The following is a 17485-nucleotide window of genomic DNA, read 5'->3' as shown; positions in this document are numbered from 1 at the left end:
GGCATTGGAAGAGAGATTGCTTGAAGCTAAAGGAAGATCAGAAGAACGGAACAGTCGTTCCATCTTCAGGTATTTTCGTTATAGACTGTATACTTGCTAATTCAACTTCTTGGGTATTAGATACAGGTTGTGGCTCACACTTATGTTCCAATCCACAGGGACTAAGAAGAAGTAGAAAGTTAAGCAAGGGTGAAGTCGACCTACGAGTGGGAAATGGAGCACGGATTGCTGCATTAGCTGTAGGAACTTACTATTTGTCGTTGCCCTCCGGGCTAGTTTTGGAACTGGAAGAATGTTTCCATGTTCCAAGTCTTACTAAAAACATCATTTCAGTTTCTTGCTTAGATGCTAAGGGATTTTCCTTTTTAATAAAAGACAATAGTTGTTCGTTTTATTTTAAAGAGATGTTTTATGGATCTGCTAGATTAGTCAATGGACTTTATTTATTAGATCACGACAAACAAGTATATAACATAAATACCAAAAATGCCAAAAAGGATGATTCAGATCTCACCTATCTGTGGCATTGTCGATTAGGCCATATAAACTTGAAACGCTTAGAAAGACTTCAAAAGGAAGGAATTCTAGAACCATTTGACTTAGAGGATTATGGTAAATGCGAATCATGTTTACTTGGCAAAATGACAAAGCAACCTTTCTCTAAAGTTGGAGAAAGAGCAAATGAACTATTGGGTTTAATCCATACAGATGTATGTGGACCAATGAGTACAAATGCTAGAGGTGGTTTCAGCTACTTTATCACTTTCACTGATGACTTCAGTAGGTATGGTTATGTCTACCTAATGAAGCATAAGTCTGAATCCTTTGACAAATTCAAGGAATTTCAGAGTGAAGTAGAGAATCAATTAGGCAAGAAGATTAAGGCACTGCGGTCTGATAGAGGCGGTGAATATCTGAGCTATGAATTTGATGACCATCTGAAAGAATGTGGAATTCTATCAGAATTGACTCCTCCTGGAACACCACAATGGAATGGTGTGTCGGAACGGAGGAACAGAACCTTGCTAGACATGGTCAGGTCAATGATGGGTCAGGCCGAACTTCCATTAGAATTTTGGGGACATGCACTAAATACAGCTGCACTCACTATAAATAGAGCTCCGTCTAAAGCTGTCGAAAAGACTCCATACGAATTATGGTTTGGAAAGCCTCCAAATGTGTCTTTTCTTAAGATTTGGGGATGTGAAGTATACGTCAAACGATTAATTTCAGACAAACTTCATCCAAAATCTGACAAATGTATCCTTGTGGGCTATCCAAAGGAAACAAAGGGGTATTACTTCTACAATACATCTGAGAACAAAGTGTTTGTTGCTCGAGATGGTGTCTTTTTGGAGAAAGATCACATTTCCAAAATGACAAGTGGGAGAAAAGTAGACCTCGAAGAAATTCGAGTCGAACAACAAACTCTAGAGAATGCTCAAGATGACATTCAGGATGAAACTCAGAGATCTTTAGAAGAATCTGGTGAGAATCATGGTCAATCTAGAAATGTTACCCCGCGTAGATCGCAAAGATATAGATCTCAACCGGAAAGGTACTTAGGTATTTTGACGAACGAGAGCTATGACGTTCTATTACTTGAAAGTGATGAACCTGCGACTTACAAACAAGCTATGACAAGCCCTAGCTCCAAGCAATGGCAAGAAGCCATGCAATCTGAATTAGACTCCATGTCTGAAAACCAAGTATGGGATTTGGTCGATTTGCCAGATGGCTACCAAGCCATTGGAAGCAAATGGGTTTTCAAACTGAAAAAGGACAAGGATGGGAAACTTGAAGTTTTCAAAGCTAGATTGGTTGCAAAAGGTTACAGGCAAGTCCACGGTGTGGATTACGATGAAACTTTTTCACCAGTTGCAATGCTAAAGTCTATTCGGATAATGTTAGCAATCGCTGCATATTACGATTACGAAATATGGCAGATGGATGTCAAAACTGCTTTCTTAAACGGCGTTTTAACAGAAACTGTGTTTATGACACAGCCTGAAGGTTTTGAGGATCCAAAGAATGCTAAAAAGGTATGCAAGCTAAAGAAATCAATCTACGGATTGAAGCAGGCATCCAGGAGCTGGAACATACGTTTTGATGAAGCAGTCAAGGACTTTGGTTTCATCAAGAACGCGGACGAATCTTGTGTATACAAGAAGGTCAGTGGGAGCCAAATTGCTTTCCTAGTATTATATGTCGACGACATATTGCTTATCGGAAATGACATTCCTATGTTGAACTCTGTCAAGATTTGGCTTGGGAAATGTTTTTCGATGAAGGATCTAGGAGAAGCACAGTACATATTGGGCATCAAGATTTACAGAGATAGATCTAAAAGGATGATTGGACTTAGTCAAAGCACTTATATCAATAAGGTGCTTGATAGGTTCAAGATGGCGGACTCCAAGCGAGGCTACCTACCCATGTCTCATGGAATGACTCTAAGCAAGACTCAGTGCCCAAAAACACTTGATGAGCGTAGACGAATGAATGGGATTCCATATGCATCATTGATTGGTTCAATAATGTATGCTATGATATGTACACGCCCGGATGTTGCGTACGCACTCAGTGCTACAAGCAGATACCAGTCAGACCCAGGAGAGGCGCATTGGACTGCTGCCAAGAACATTCTGAAGTACCTAAAAAGGCACAAAGATGACTTCCTGGTCTATGGTGGAGATGATGAATTAATTGTTAAAGGCTATACGGACGCAAGTTTCCAAACCGACAAAGATGATTTCAGATCACAGTCTGGGTTTGTCTTCTGCCTCAACGGAGGAGCAGTAAGCTGGAAAAGTGCTAAGCAAAGCACCATTGCGGATTCTACAACTGAAGCGGAGTACATTGCTGCACATGAAACAGCAAAGGAAGCTATATGGCTAAGGAAGTTCATAGGTGAACTTGGTGTAGTCCCCTCCATTAAAGGACCAATAGCCCTGTATTGTGACAATAACGGAGCTATTGCTTAGGCAAAAGAGCCTAGACACCACCAGAGAGTCAAGCATGTACTTCGTAGATTTCACCTTCTACGAGAGTTCGTTGAAAGAAAAGAAGTCGAGATAAGCAAGATTGGAACTGATGACAACATATCAGATCCATTAACTAAACCTCTGCCGCAAGCGAAGCACAACTCGCACACTGCAGCTATGGAAATCAAGCATATTGGAGAATGGCTTTGATGTCTCTGTTTAATGTTTTAAAGTTTTAGAGTTTAAATCTTTGTAAAACATTATTGGTTAATCATTCACAATAAATGAAAAGAATTCATTTTTCCATTTAATTTGTGGTTTATTAAATGATGAGTCCCTTCAACTTGACGATATATTCAAGATAGACTGTCAGGACCAGTCCTGTGACTAAGAAATGTCTATCAAGTGAACTTGAATGTCAAAGGTTGAAAATGGTCCCTGGTCGGAGTTTTCTATAAAATTGGACGCATAGAAAACGTTAGACGATTAGAATGCAAGATGACTAGTAGTTCTGTTTCTTGAACTATGTGGACATGGCAATGTCATAATCATTTGCATAGATACTTACTTTGGGAAGACTAGTATCGGACAAGACCTATGAAACTTTACTGTAAGAGATGAAAATCTGTCATAAGTAAATTTCATTAAAATTATTAGACACTAAATCCTCAATACCTGAGTGATTTGAGATTACTTGTTTGAGAACTAGTTGCTTTGACGTTGACCAACCATCGCACCGTAAAAGGAGGCTATAAAGGCAACGCTCAGGTAATCACCTATCAAACGAAGTCTAATCTCAAGATCGTAAGATTGGGATTGTCCTCCCATAAATCGGGATGAGATGCTTAAAAGTTGTACAAGGCCACTCGGGGAGCTAGAAACTGTGAAATGCATGGCCGTGCTCGGATGAATCATAGGCTATGATTATCTGTCTATTTGATCAGTTGAACTCTGAAACCGAGGAACACCTCTGGACATAATAAGGATGACAACTCTTACCTTATGTTCAAGAGCAAGCATCGAGCGACAAAGGAATTAGGAAATGCACACTTGTCCCTAAGGACAAGTGGGAGACTGAAGGAAATAATGCCCTTGGTCCAAGTATGCATTCAATGTTAAGTCTAATAAATGCGGTTCAGTATTAATTAACAAGTTAATAATTCAGTGAGATCAAGTGAGCTGAATGCCTAGCTAGAGGCCGCTTCAGTTCAAGTGGAATTAATGATATTAATCCACAGCTTACTCTTGACTGAACCCGTAGGGTCACACAAATAGTACGTAAACGGATCAAGTATTTAATGGCATTAAATACTCCATCTATGGATATTCGGAATCGACAGATCTTGGTTTCAGTGGGAGCTGAGATCGTCACAGGCATGAAATGAATACTCCGGAAACGATGATATTGCCGGAAACGGAAATATGGATCGTATCGGAAATATAAATATTATCCAAGTCGTAGATGTTGCCGGAAACGGAAACATGGTACGTATCGGAAAATATTATCGGAAAATATTATCGGAAATGGAAATATTGCCGGAATCGGAAATATTACCGGAAACGGAAATATTGTCAGAATCGGAAAATAATTCCGGAAACGGAAATATTAAATATTTGTTCGAAACGGAAATTAATTCCGGAATCGGAAATGTTAAATATTGTTCGTATCGGAAATGAATTCCGGAATCGGAAATTTAATCGGAAGCGTATCGTACGAATAAAGCATCGGACGAGGCCTGCCGGACGAGGGCCCACCTCGAAGCCAGGCCATCGCCCAGCAAGCCAAACGCGCGCCACAAGCCCAGCCAAGGCAGCGCCCAGGCCTACCGCAAGGCAGGCCTAGCGCGCGCCAAGGCCGCGGCTGCGTGGGCCTCGCTGCGTGGGCTGCTGCTCGCACGCACGCGCATGGGCGGCCCATCGTGGCTGCCGTGTGTGTGTGTGTGAGTTTGTGTTCATGCACGATTCCTAAAACGTGCAGAGTTCGGTTAATGATTAAATTCCTAATTCTATTTGATAAATTAATTAATTAGAGTTCTTGTAGGATTCTAAGTTTAATTAATTCGTATCCTAATAGGATTCCAATTCTCTTTCCATACCCCTATAAATATGTGGCCTGGGTTCACAATTTATGACGAGTTTTAAAAGTATTCAAAGTGAGTTTTTGAGAGAAAAATTCAGTCACACATCTTGCTCAAAAGTGCCGAAAATTCTAGTACCTTAAGGGCGATTCTAGTTGGTCAATCTTAAGGCGGATCCGGACGTGCTGTGGACTATCTACGGAGGGACGACACTTGGAGTCCTAAAGACTTGTTCTTGTTCGGTTCGGGCGCAGCTAGGGAGGGCACGCAACAAAGAGTATGCATCTAAATTATGCTATATGATTATGTGTAAATAATATGTATTCCTGGGTTAATGGTTGTTTCCGCATGATTTATGTAATATCATATGTATCATAACCTAACAATATGTCCACCAAGCCGGTTCCACATAGCAAGTTTCAACACTGTTTGAACTTGCTAAATGTTAGGAGTTGTTGATTGCCCTTTTGAGGGCAAAATCTGAGGCAGAGGAGTTCTGGCACATCTGGCATTATAATGGTGCATCTGGTACATCTGTTTTTTGTGAGAGGATTCAAGTCAAGGTGGAGATTTGTTAGAATAACGCCTTGAATCGGTCAAGCCCCTTACTGCAACGCCCCAACACGGTATCTGTTATTCTGGACTAGGGTTATCTGTTTTGGGCCTATTTTCTGGGCTTTTCCGCATCTGTCTAGAGAGTACTATATAAACTCTCTAGGTCATAATCTAGTAGTATTCTGTAATCTGTACTCCTCAAGATCAATAAAGATTTTCTCCCCTCTGCCTGTGGACGTAGCTAACACATTGTTAGTGAACCACGTTAAATTCTCTGCGTTCTTTATTACGTTCTTTATTCTTTCTTTGCATCCGTTATAACATGCTCCAATGTATGGGTAAAGGATTGTTATCTAGCTTCTTAAGTTGGTCTTTGTAGTTAACAGTGTATTTCTTGATCCTTCATAAGACTATAAGAGACTGCAAATTTTTTAGGAAACTATTTTCTAAAGGATTAATATGCAGAAATAATTCTTGTATCGTTTTAAACAATTTAACTCTGCTCTTTGGATATGCATGTGATATCATCTATTTGCCTTTTTTTTTTCTTTTTTTTTCTTTTTTTTTCTTTTTTTTTTCTTTTTCTGTGGATGCATGTGTTACTTTGTGGATATCATAGTTGATTGTGATCAATATCTTAGAAAAGACAGGAAACCATAACAGGAGCTTTGGAAACAGCCCACCACTCCTGGGCTGGACTTTCTCCTTAAAAACCTTTGAATACTGATACACTTGTATATCTCTACTTTTTAGAATTGCAGAGAGCTCGTAGAGGTGAAACCAACACTTTTCAACATGGAGGATGATACTGAATCAGAAAGCAACTTTTGTATCCAACAGTTATTTGGCCTATTCAGATGTGTGGCGGCGATGTACTTCTATTTATCGTTTATGCTTGGCAGGGTACCTTTGTTCGGGCCTTGCTGAGCCCTGATTTTGAGGGCATGTGATCTGGGAGATCACTTCTACCTTGGGCGTGTTAGATAATAGTCTTCTATTTGTGAGTGTGGGAGTATTCTCCCACATGGAAGAAATATGAAGTTTAGAAGGTCTTTAAATAGACCCATGTGCATAATATATTAAATATGTGATGGGTTGAGTTGTTGGGCCAAATGGAGCATTGGGCTTGGTGTGCTAGTATCTTTTTCTTTAAAGAAGCTGTAGATAACATGAAAACTGAATAATGGATAAATCATGAAATTTAAGTTCCTGTCATATTCTGTTCTATGTTGGTAGCTTATCCTTATAAACAAAACAGAAATCGGTGAAAGGGAAACAGTTGATGTACATGAATCAACTGAAACATTAAGGGATTTGTACATTTAATGAAACAGGTCTGGTATAATTAGCTGAACTTTGCAATTAAGGGAACTATTTGCTGTGTATCTAACCTGAATGAATGAAAGTGAAACAACCCAAATCTACAAAAAGAAGATTGAAAAAACAACATACTCCACACTCCACTAAGAAAAAGAATAAATGTGTGAAAAAATTCCTATGTATGTTCCTCTGCAATCTTCTGTCAGACATCAGCACATTTTGTAGGTGCATATCCTAGCCTGGATTGCTTTGTGTCGTACAACATGTGAAAATTCTGCTGCTGATAGTTTCCGATGATAGAAAAGGCAGTTCTTTTGGTGCCCAGCATCGCCAAACACACCACCTCCTGATCAACCCGAATGAAATAATTCTGAACAGGAAAGTTCCACTCAGCTCCATCATTGAACTGTATTTTGAAACTGGGCATATCCAGCTTGTTATTCTCCACCCCAGATACATTGTAGCAAGGACTTAAGATAGGAAAGTCTGACACCAATGGATACTTGTTGATATTCTTCATGAACGCGGCTTTAATGACCTCATAAGCCGGTTCTACAAAGTAGCTAAGAGTAGTTCCTGAATCAATAATAGTTCCACCCCCGCCATCCTTCATAAAATCCCACATCTCCTTTGGTATTTTCAACATTTCTCCTCCAACTGAGATTGATTTTATCTCAACATAGTAAAAGGTATCAACTGGATTATCTTTACCATTTACTAGCTTAGTGAATTTCAATTCTGGGTGGTTCAACAGATCCTTGTCCTCCCCAAAAATCAGCTTGCTACTAACAGTAGGATCACTATTTCTGTCTACCAAACAGTATGAAAAGGAATGCCCATATATAGATTGCAACTGAGAGGAGAATGACAGTGGCCCTTTTCCAAGTCCTAACAACCCTGCAGCTCCATGGAAGAGACCGCGATTCCAATGCCCACAACCGAACATTACATTATCTACCTTCTTAAACTCGGACTCCCCATTTGGAGAAGTCAAGTTCACAGTGAAAGTTTCGAGGGAAAAATCTCCCGTTGTGTTAGAACTATCACCATACCAGTAAAAGTATGGACAACTTTGGTTTTGACCCTTGCAAGACACTGGAGGATCAGGTGCGCTCACAAGGTCACACCGACTATCTTGGCAACCAATATTTTTAAACGATTTCGAATTCTTTGGATCATAGTGAGGCCCATTTTGCTCGAAACAATCGTAGCACGGTACACATTGTATCCAATTAAGATCACTTCCAGTATCAACTATCAGAGAGAAATGCTTAGGGGGAGTACCCACATACACATCCATGAAGTATTCCCCTGAACCAAGACTAACCCCGGATTTCAAACTGCCTACAAGATGTCCTTGTAACACATTTAAATCAGGGTCTTCTTCTGCTGGGTGTTCCTCCAGTAATTGCCTATGATTCTGTACCCTTGAATTCGCTTTCTGGTTCTTATTCTCATTAATCCTGCGCCGGAAAGTATGAATTCGATTCAAGTCTCTGATTGTAGACTCAATTACTGACTGCCTCCTCCCTTCTTTCCCAACTGTTCTATGTCTTAAAGGGAGTTTCACTAAATATGGTTGCTTCTCAGTTTTCTCTGCCTTCACCTCACCATTCTCATCACTGACAACTACCCTTTTTTCTGATTCTCCATTGCTGTGATTCAGAGATGTGGACAGACTATTGCAGCCTGAAGCTGAAGCCGAAGACATTACAGTATTGACATTAGTATTGAAGCTGTGCTCGGGTAATTCGAGATATGAACCATTTGAATTAAAAGGGTTGTGATTATGAATACTAGAGCTGCTTGCTGCTAGCATCAAATAAGAAATTAGTACTAAAATCACGATACATAATGCCTTAGACACCATAAGGATGATTTGTTCTTCTCTGATAAGAGAGAAAACCCACCTGCCAGCAACAATTTGTTTAAGATTCAGAAGCAATTCTCAATAACAAAACACAAATTCACCCAGAAAAAACCAGTGAACTGAACGAACTTAGCAAGAACACAAACAAAATGACATAAAACTTTTACACAAACAGAAGATAAAAACCATAAAATGAGCTAACCTGGGAGAAAAAGGGACAGAATTTGAGGAAAAAATACCCAGATATTATAAGCCTTAATTTGTTTTATGGGGACAAAAATCAGCAAAACCCAACTAGAAATGGGCAAAAGAAGAAAACTTTGAATCAAAAAATGAACAAATTTATGAGATTTCAGCTAGTGAGAAACTAAACATTTGAGGAGAGAGAAAGAGAGAAATGTTATAGAGCTGTAAAAGATTGAGCTTGAACTCTTTTTGACGGGCAAAGGAAAGAAAGAGGAAAGCAGAAGATAGTAGTAGGAAAAGGGCTTTGGTTAGTCCAAACATATACAAGTAATTCCAATTCAATGAGGAATAAGGTTGGGTTGTTCAAAGCGTTGAAATGTCTTATTTCTGGTCAAAATGAAGAACATCAAACAGAACTAAACTATTAATACTTTTTCATCAACGCGTTGTATTGAGTAGTTTAATTTTTATTTTTTTATTTTTTTTTGACGAGGTATAGAGTTTAGTTACTTAAAGCATCTCTAATGGTAAGCTAATTTGACAATTAGCTTGTTACTGGTATAGAACCCGTGCAATTACACGGTTTATAAGTTTATATTGATTCCTTTTATCAAATAATTTGAATGGTTGATGGTATCTAATTCCTTCATTTTAAAAGTTACGGATTGCATGTAATTTAAATAAGGTGTCCTCTTTTTCTTTTTATTATTTTACCTTGACACAATCTAGAACCAATATCGATAATTAACATCTTATACAGATTGGTATCCTATTTTAAATTGGTGAGGCCAAGTATATGATCGGATTGATATAATCGGCTTGTTACGATCCTAGGAATTTGATAAAAGGAATAATTAAAATAATATTTCTTAGTATATATTGTATACTCCATATTCATGTTTCAAGTAAAAAAAGATTAACACTCTTAATTAATTGGCATGAAATGCAAAGTCCAAATTCACCATTGCTATCGATTTTATAGCATTTGTTTAACTTGGGTACTATACTTTTGAGTCTAAGTCAACGTTTCAATTTATTTTTTTGTGAAAAGGGAGGTAATAAATCCCAAAGCAAAGGAAAAACTACATCAAGCTAGAAAATTATAACAAACACAACAAAGTATCAAAACAGAACAAAAGAAAAGAAACAAAACAGAACCCGAAAACTCCAGCACCTAGCTCCGACTTTGTAATATGATTCGTAATATTTTTATTCTGCATACAAATATTGACATTATATAATTCATAATAAAATATACTGATATAAATAAGTTATTACGACACATTTTATGCTCTTTTAAATGGAAAATTTGACGATTTTGACGTTTTAAAAATATCTATTTAAATTAATAAGCTAAACGCCATCTTTTCATATTTAAAGAAAACATGTTAAACTTATTCATTAAATACATTTACTTATTTATGAGATATTTTATTACTTGTACGAAACCGGCCAGTTCTATAAAGACGTAAAAATGGATCAACTTGTACAGAGGAATGCAAGAATGAACATATTAACAATTTTGAGAGAGAAAACGACCGTTGTTGTCACATGATGCACGTGGATCATTAAGACAACGAAGAAGACCCTTAAGTGATATATCAAACTGTAAAATCCATTACTCTAATAATCTCAACAAAAAATATTGAAAAAAAATTGCATCACTTTTTCATGCTATGAAATGTTGAAAAAAAAAAGAAGGTATTGAATATTTTGTTAATAATCTTTAATAATCCATGCTATAAAATGTTGACTTGCTTAACTAACTATGGAGGTTGGCTTGTATTAATAATTTAATTATTAATTATTAATTATTAATTAATTAATTAATTATTATTAGTTAATTAGTGAAAACAAGGATAGAAAAGTAATTTAGATAGTGAGAAGCCAAAAGTCAACCCTAAAAATCTAGTAACACACTAGCTTTTTATTTTTCGCGGAAAAGTTGGCTTTTCAGCCAACCAACAAGTCAGTTACGTACCAAATACGTTTTGTAACTGTTTGACCACATTTAAAAGCCAAAATCCAATGAAAAGGCTAGCAAGAAGCCAGTTACCAAACAGACCCATTATCATAGACTTACACACTCTGCTCGTGGCAAAATTGCAAATATTAGAAGTACTCCGTATTAAATTACATGGGGTTGTATTTGTCCTCCATTAAAAACTGAATTAAGGTTTCACACATCACATCATACTTGGAAGACTGAAAATGCTCGAAAATTGTAACTTTTTCTTGTTACTCCTTCCGTTTTTTAAAGATTGTCCAGTTATACTTTTTACGGTCTCCAATACATGAGTTAAAACGCAAATATCTCTAATTTTATACGTGTAAAAATTATAAAAAGTTAATATTTCGAAAATATACACTGAAATAATCTAACAAGATTTCATATAACTATATTATTTCTTATATATTAATGAGGATTCATGATCAAAGTTATTAAAGTTTAATCCAAAAAATTACAATGATGTAATCTTTTAGAAATGTAGAGAGTATTAAAGATTTTGCTAGGTCAAATCTTTGACTTAAAAAGGAGTATTGAACAAATTAAGAGTAAAAGACACGTTAATTAATTGTAAAACTAGAAAAAAAGTGTTTTTCTTTTTGCTGCCAAGATTTGGAAATTTCCCCGCCAAACAAGGTTATGAAGACCGTAGCAAGGGAGGAATTTGGGAAGTGGCCGTCAGATGGACCCTACTTTTACCCCTAAAATTGAGTTTTTCTACAACGGTTTAAAGGAGGTGGCGACTTAACGTCTGTTAAATGTAAGGGTAGTTTGGGTATTATGTCAAAAGTGAGGGGCATTTGGTGAATTTCTGAAAGTCGAGTGGTATTTGGTGAATTTCGTGAAAATTGAGGGGTATTTCATGAAAAATCCGTATTATATATATTGGAATAAAAGTTTAATTGAAAAAGTTAAAAGTTATCTGGCATTATGTAAAAGGTATTTATTCTATAAAATTTTCCGCTTTAATAAAAATTGTCCCTTCTAAAAGGCAGGGCCGGTCCTGACATTTTGAAGGCCCTAGGCGAAATAAGGGATTTGGGCCCCTTTCAAAATAATACGGAGTACGTCTTTAACTGAAATAATATCTTTTTTTTTTGTAAAATCCATTATATTGTTAAATTCAAATCAATAAAAACTTACTATATCTCCTTTGCAGGATCTTAAAATTTCAAAATCTGGCTCTAGTCGATTTCTTGAAATATTTCAATAAAATAAATACTCACTTAATTACAAGATAATTAATATGCGTACATAGATATTTTTTGAAAATAAAGGTTCATTTTGAGCATATAACTATATCAGTTAATTTTGTCTTCATTAAAATGCTTATCTATTTTAAAACTTATAAACCCATAGTCCATCAAATAACATTTTTTTGCTCACATATAGTTATATCAATTAGAACTGAGTACTAAAAGTCAAATATATACTACGTACATAAACTCAATGTAAAACACAGAAATAAAAATTTTGACAAAGTTTAAAAAGAAAAGAAAAGAGTCAGTAAGGGGAGTCGAACCCTAGACCTCTAGTAGATATCAAAACTTTAGAACCTACTTTCTACCAATGAGCCAAAGAAATAACATGTGTATTTAATGCGTTGTTTATTACTAGTGCTAAATTACTGGATAGACAATTATTTTGGGCCCCTTTCCGCCTTGGGCCCTAGGCGGTCGCACCCCTTGCCTACCCCCTAGGGCCGGGCCTGCTAAAAGGTATTTATGCACACTTTCTGTCCCTAAATGTTAAAACCGTTTGTCATTGTGCGCAGTTATCAAGGAGAAAGAAACATTAATTACAACATTAACAGCCATTGTTATAATTTCATGGGAACTTGTTGTTTATCTGCTTCCTATTTCACAAGAAAACAAAACAGTTGTAATTAAGGATTGTGAGCCAATACAATTTAAGGAGTAAAAGTACCAACTAATTAATCCACCCAAACTTATGGGATTACAAGGTCTTTTATTGTTAAATCAATAGAATTACAAGGTTATGAGCACACAAATCGCGTAGAGGAGATTAAAAGGGAAAGAAAAGAAATTAGAAGATAATTTTGTGACATTTTAAAAGGAAACATGGAAAACATTTAGGAAATGAAGTACAAATGTAACATTTTAAAATAAAAAATTATAACATTAAAGTTAATCAAAATATGTCAAAAATTACTAAAGCTGGGTACAACTTATCCCGATATACGATAGATTTATCGTGCAATTAGGGTGTGCAAGACCTTTGGTAACTGTTATAGAAAAACTTTTTACTTTTATTTTAACAAAATGTAGAATAATGGTGTTATGATACCTTAAATGGTATAAAACTTAAATAATACGGAATAATTACTTTATTAATTTACATTTATTAATATTTGCAATCAACTATTATCAATATTCTTATGGTTAAAAGTTTAGTAATAGTCTAATAAACTTTAAATAAAAGTCTAATAAGGTCTTATAAGTTAAATAAGTGCGTTTCATGTGTGACCAGCTACACCATCAACTTGATGGTGTGACGCTCGCAACTAATATGAAAAAAGTTATTGCACGTGTTACTTAACTTTATATACTGGTGTTACTTATACATTGTATTCGCTGTTACTTTTCTTGTTTTACTGCAGTTTCTTGAATTTCATGTTAGATGTTCCTTGTATAAACTGGTGTTACTTGATTTTCTATGCTCGTGTTACTTGATTTCGTATACTAGTGTTACTTATACACTGTATTCGTTGTTACTTTTCTTGTTTTATTCCGATTTCATGTTAGAGGTTACTTGTATATAGACTGGTGTTACTTTATTTTCTATGATAATGTTACTTATACGTTATATTCGTTGTTATTTTCTTGTTTTACTACAATTTCTTGTTCGAGGTTCCTTATATAGACTGGTGTTACTGGACTTTTTATGTCGATGTTACTTTTAGTTAGTGCAGTTTCTTCAGTTTCATGTTAGAAGTTCCTTGTATAGACGAGTGTTACTTGACTTTCTATGCTGGTATTATTTATACATTGTATTCGATGTTACTTTTCTTGTTTTATTGCATTTTCTTCAATTTCAGGTTACAGGTTCTTTGTATATACTGATGTTACTTTATTTTCTATGCTGATGTTACTTTATTTGTACGTTGATGTTACTTTATTTTATGGCTTTAAACATATTGGACTTATTTATAAGTGTGAACATGTTACACCATCAAGTTAATAGTGTGGCTGGTCACATATAAGACTTAAGGAAGTTAAATAAGGTCCTATAAGTTTTGTAATTCGTTAACTCGATCTTTCGTTTAATACAAGTTTAACTCGATGTAAACAAAACAAAAAAAAGGTTGAAAAACAAGATTCTTGGCATGCCACTTTTTCGGTAGTTCGAATTTCAAGGCTATAGTGACAATAGTGTAAGTTTTGATTTAATGATTAAAATATAACATAAATCATGATGTTACAAGTAATTTTCCCTAGAATTATTCATTGCTAACATAACTAATTACAATTCGAGAATCCCGAATAGAAATTGATCTATGGAAAATTTTGATTTAATAGAATGTCTTCTCCTCACAAGAAAGAAAAATAAATAAAAAATACATTGTCCCACGTGCTGTGTCCGGCACACATAGGCTCAAGGATAAGTGTATCGGAACACCTGATGCGTGGAATTTGATAATGGAGAAGCCATCTCAATTCTCAAAGCAAGTGCAAAGGGCGGCCTTGTGTTTGGTCCTTCCTCATTCCAATGCCATTCCCAATACGCAACCACAAATTAATACAGTACTATGGGGATTTTTATTACATACTCCGTACTACTCTAAGAAATCAATTTAGGGTGAGTTTATTCCTCAAATTCACCTTCAATCGTCATACTCTGTCACATCAGTTTTTCAATGATGTTTTTCATTATTTAGACTCACATAAGACTCTCCCTATTTTTACACATTATACCCATACTCGCCTCATACTCAACTAAACTCTTAAAAAGAATATTAAATAGGATAAAGTATGACGATCTGATATAATTTTATTTGGTTGGAGAAAAAGTGAAGTCTTGAGTCTCGAGTGAGTCTTGAATTTTCAAACTTACTTCAAGACTTGTTGTAGTTTTTTAACACATTATCCCAAGATTTAGACTTGAGACTCAACTTAAGATTTGGGATAAACTCACCTTTAACTGAATACTTGTCTGTTGTTGTACAAAAAAATCGAGTTGGAAAATGTGACACAATCTAATTAAACAAATAAAAAAAAAAACTGAAGGTACGGTAATAACAACAGTATCTTGAGCTTCTTCATCGTACAATCGATTGTAACAAGTACTCATTTATATCCATACAAGGCAAAGAGATACCTCATTTTAAAGTACAATCAGTAATACATAGGAAATTATCCGATAGAGAATTAGATAGCCGCCCCAAAATAAACATGAACTTGTGTTTGCTTATGGATTTGACAAATTTGGTTATAGTATTATGACTATTATCCGATAGAGAATTAGATCACCATACTTTTACAGTTTTAGCAATTTGTTAGGTACAACTAGAATTACGTACGGAGTACAAAGGCTTTTACTTTTATTATTTTGCTCATCTTGAAAAAGACATACGAAGTCTTTCGTATTTGAGGATGGATAAGGAACAAGTTGTATTATGGGCATGATTGATATGGGAGTAATAAATTAAGGGGTAATAAAAGTCATCACCTTAATAATAAAAAATTAAGATGAATTGGGGTAGTTGTAACTTGTAAGGAGGATGCATGATGTGGTGGTACTATAATGAGAAGTGGTGATGTTGTGAGAAGAAAGGAGGAGGGGTAAGCTATTACCCCAAACGAGGGTAATAATCACCTTAACGGAATAGTTTGTAACCATTACCCCCAATGAGGGTAACTATTTCCCATTTGCTTTTTTTTTTCTTCTTCTTACCAATACTAACTTATTCTCTTTGTCACCACTTCATTCCTTCACCATCACCTTCTATTACATTATTATTTTTAGTTTGACTTTTATTACCTCTTAATACATTACCTCCAATCTAAACATGCCCTACGATTTAATTATTACGATGTAATTCGTATTAACTAAAACTTAAGCATAATCTAAATCTACTATATTAAAAAAGTTGTATTAAATCAATTCAAAGTTTATTTTAGTAAAATTTTGAATTATCAAAAGTTGGGATAATATAAACTTATACAAAGTGTAAAACAACAAGTTTACAAATTACAACCTAAACGTCAGTAGCATGTTTTGGGGCCAAACAAGACCCATACACAACTGCTTATAGTTCTACTACATAATACAAACGCGTACCGCTTGCAAATACAAAAAGAAACTACATAGGTAGCCACCTTGTTCGTGGCCTTTGAATGATGGCCTCATCTTGCACATTCTTATTTCCGTTTCCACTTGTGTTGTGGCTTGGGCAATTAGCATCTCGGGGACCCCTTAGCCATGTGGAACTTATAAAATGAAGAAAGAGACGGAAATATGACATAAACACGAGATGGTTGATTCGACATTGTTAGCACAAGCTCGCACACAAACTGAGCCACCAAAGATGACTCGGTTCCACATGAATGGATAATTAGAGCCTCTCCCCTATGACAAAGAGAGAATCAATGTGACAAGCTATGAACCCCAATTTTTGCCCTTAGGGAGTTGTCTTCGGATAAAAGATTTTGAGAGTGAAGAGAGAAAAAAAACTACTTCGATCCTCACAAACCTAAAAAGCACAACCAACACTCGCATCCACCAAACAGTCCTCCACACCTAATCAAGGGTTTTGGATCCTCTAGAGTTTTAAAATAACTCTACAATGTAGAGTTTGAGCATATCAACCATTGAATGAAAAATCAATGGTTCAGATATTATCTTTCCAAAATTTCCCCTATTTTTTCTCATGAATATGAGCCATTGATTTTAAAATGTATGGTTTAGATACAACTCTACCTTATAGAGTTTTATTAAAACTCTAGAGGATCTGAACTCCTAATCAAGCTACCATCTTCCCCCATTCTAGGAACCAGCATACTACCTACAAGAACAATACTACTCGCAGAAGCTATACCATAGAGTAAATTGACTGACACTATTATAACGAGGAAGTAAAAACACATATCTGATATGTGTGTCCAAATACATATCAGAACATAAGACAAAATAGGAAAAAGGACAAAAAAAAAAATTAAATGGTACTTTTCTAAACACAAATGGTACTTTTTTTTACAGAATGGTATTAGAATGGTACTTTTTTTACATGAATGGTACTTCCTTTTTTGTCTTTTAGCTGTTTGTCTTTTAGTTGATATGTGTTTGTTGTTGCATGCCCGATATCCGCCTCGACGCACTCCTATTATAACACCTCCATAACCTTTACGTTCCCCGGGCTTGAACAATCCAACCATAAAAAATAATTCAAACCGTAACCAACAACATAAAACCACAAGGAGCCCAAAAACTTGACTATCCCAAATTACAAGCAACAAAATATAAA

The 17485-nt window shown here is 35.7% G+C and overlaps 1 protein-coding gene across 1 annotated transcript; it reads right to left on the bottom strand.

Annotated features, from left to right (window-relative positions):
* Positions 1 to 6882: 6882 nt before the first annotated feature.
* Positions 6883 to 9306, bottom strand: LOC110803800 (aspartyl protease family protein 2). Its single transcript, XM_022009328.2, has 2 exons — positions 9010 to 9306; positions 6883 to 8847 (listed from the first exon to the last, which is right to left on the bottom strand). The coding sequence occupies exon 2, from the start codon at positions 8805 to 8807 to the stop codon at positions 7140 to 7142; it is 1668 nt and encodes a 555-aa protein (XP_021865020.2). The 5' UTR covers positions 8808 to 8847; positions 9010 to 9306; the 3' UTR covers positions 6883 to 7139.
* Between the last annotated feature and the right edge of the window lie 8179 nt (positions 9307 to 17485).

The sequence above is a fragment of the Spinacia oleracea genome, chromosome 2 (genome assembly GCF_020520425.1).
Source record: "Spinacia oleracea cultivar Varoflay chromosome 2, BTI_SOV_V1, whole genome shotgun sequence".
Taxonomy (NCBI): domain Eukaryota; kingdom Viridiplantae; phylum Streptophyta; class Magnoliopsida; order Caryophyllales; family Amaranthaceae; genus Spinacia; species Spinacia oleracea.
The sequence above is the reverse complement of the archived record's forward strand: the minus strand, read 5'-3'. Positions and strand labels throughout refer to the sequence as shown.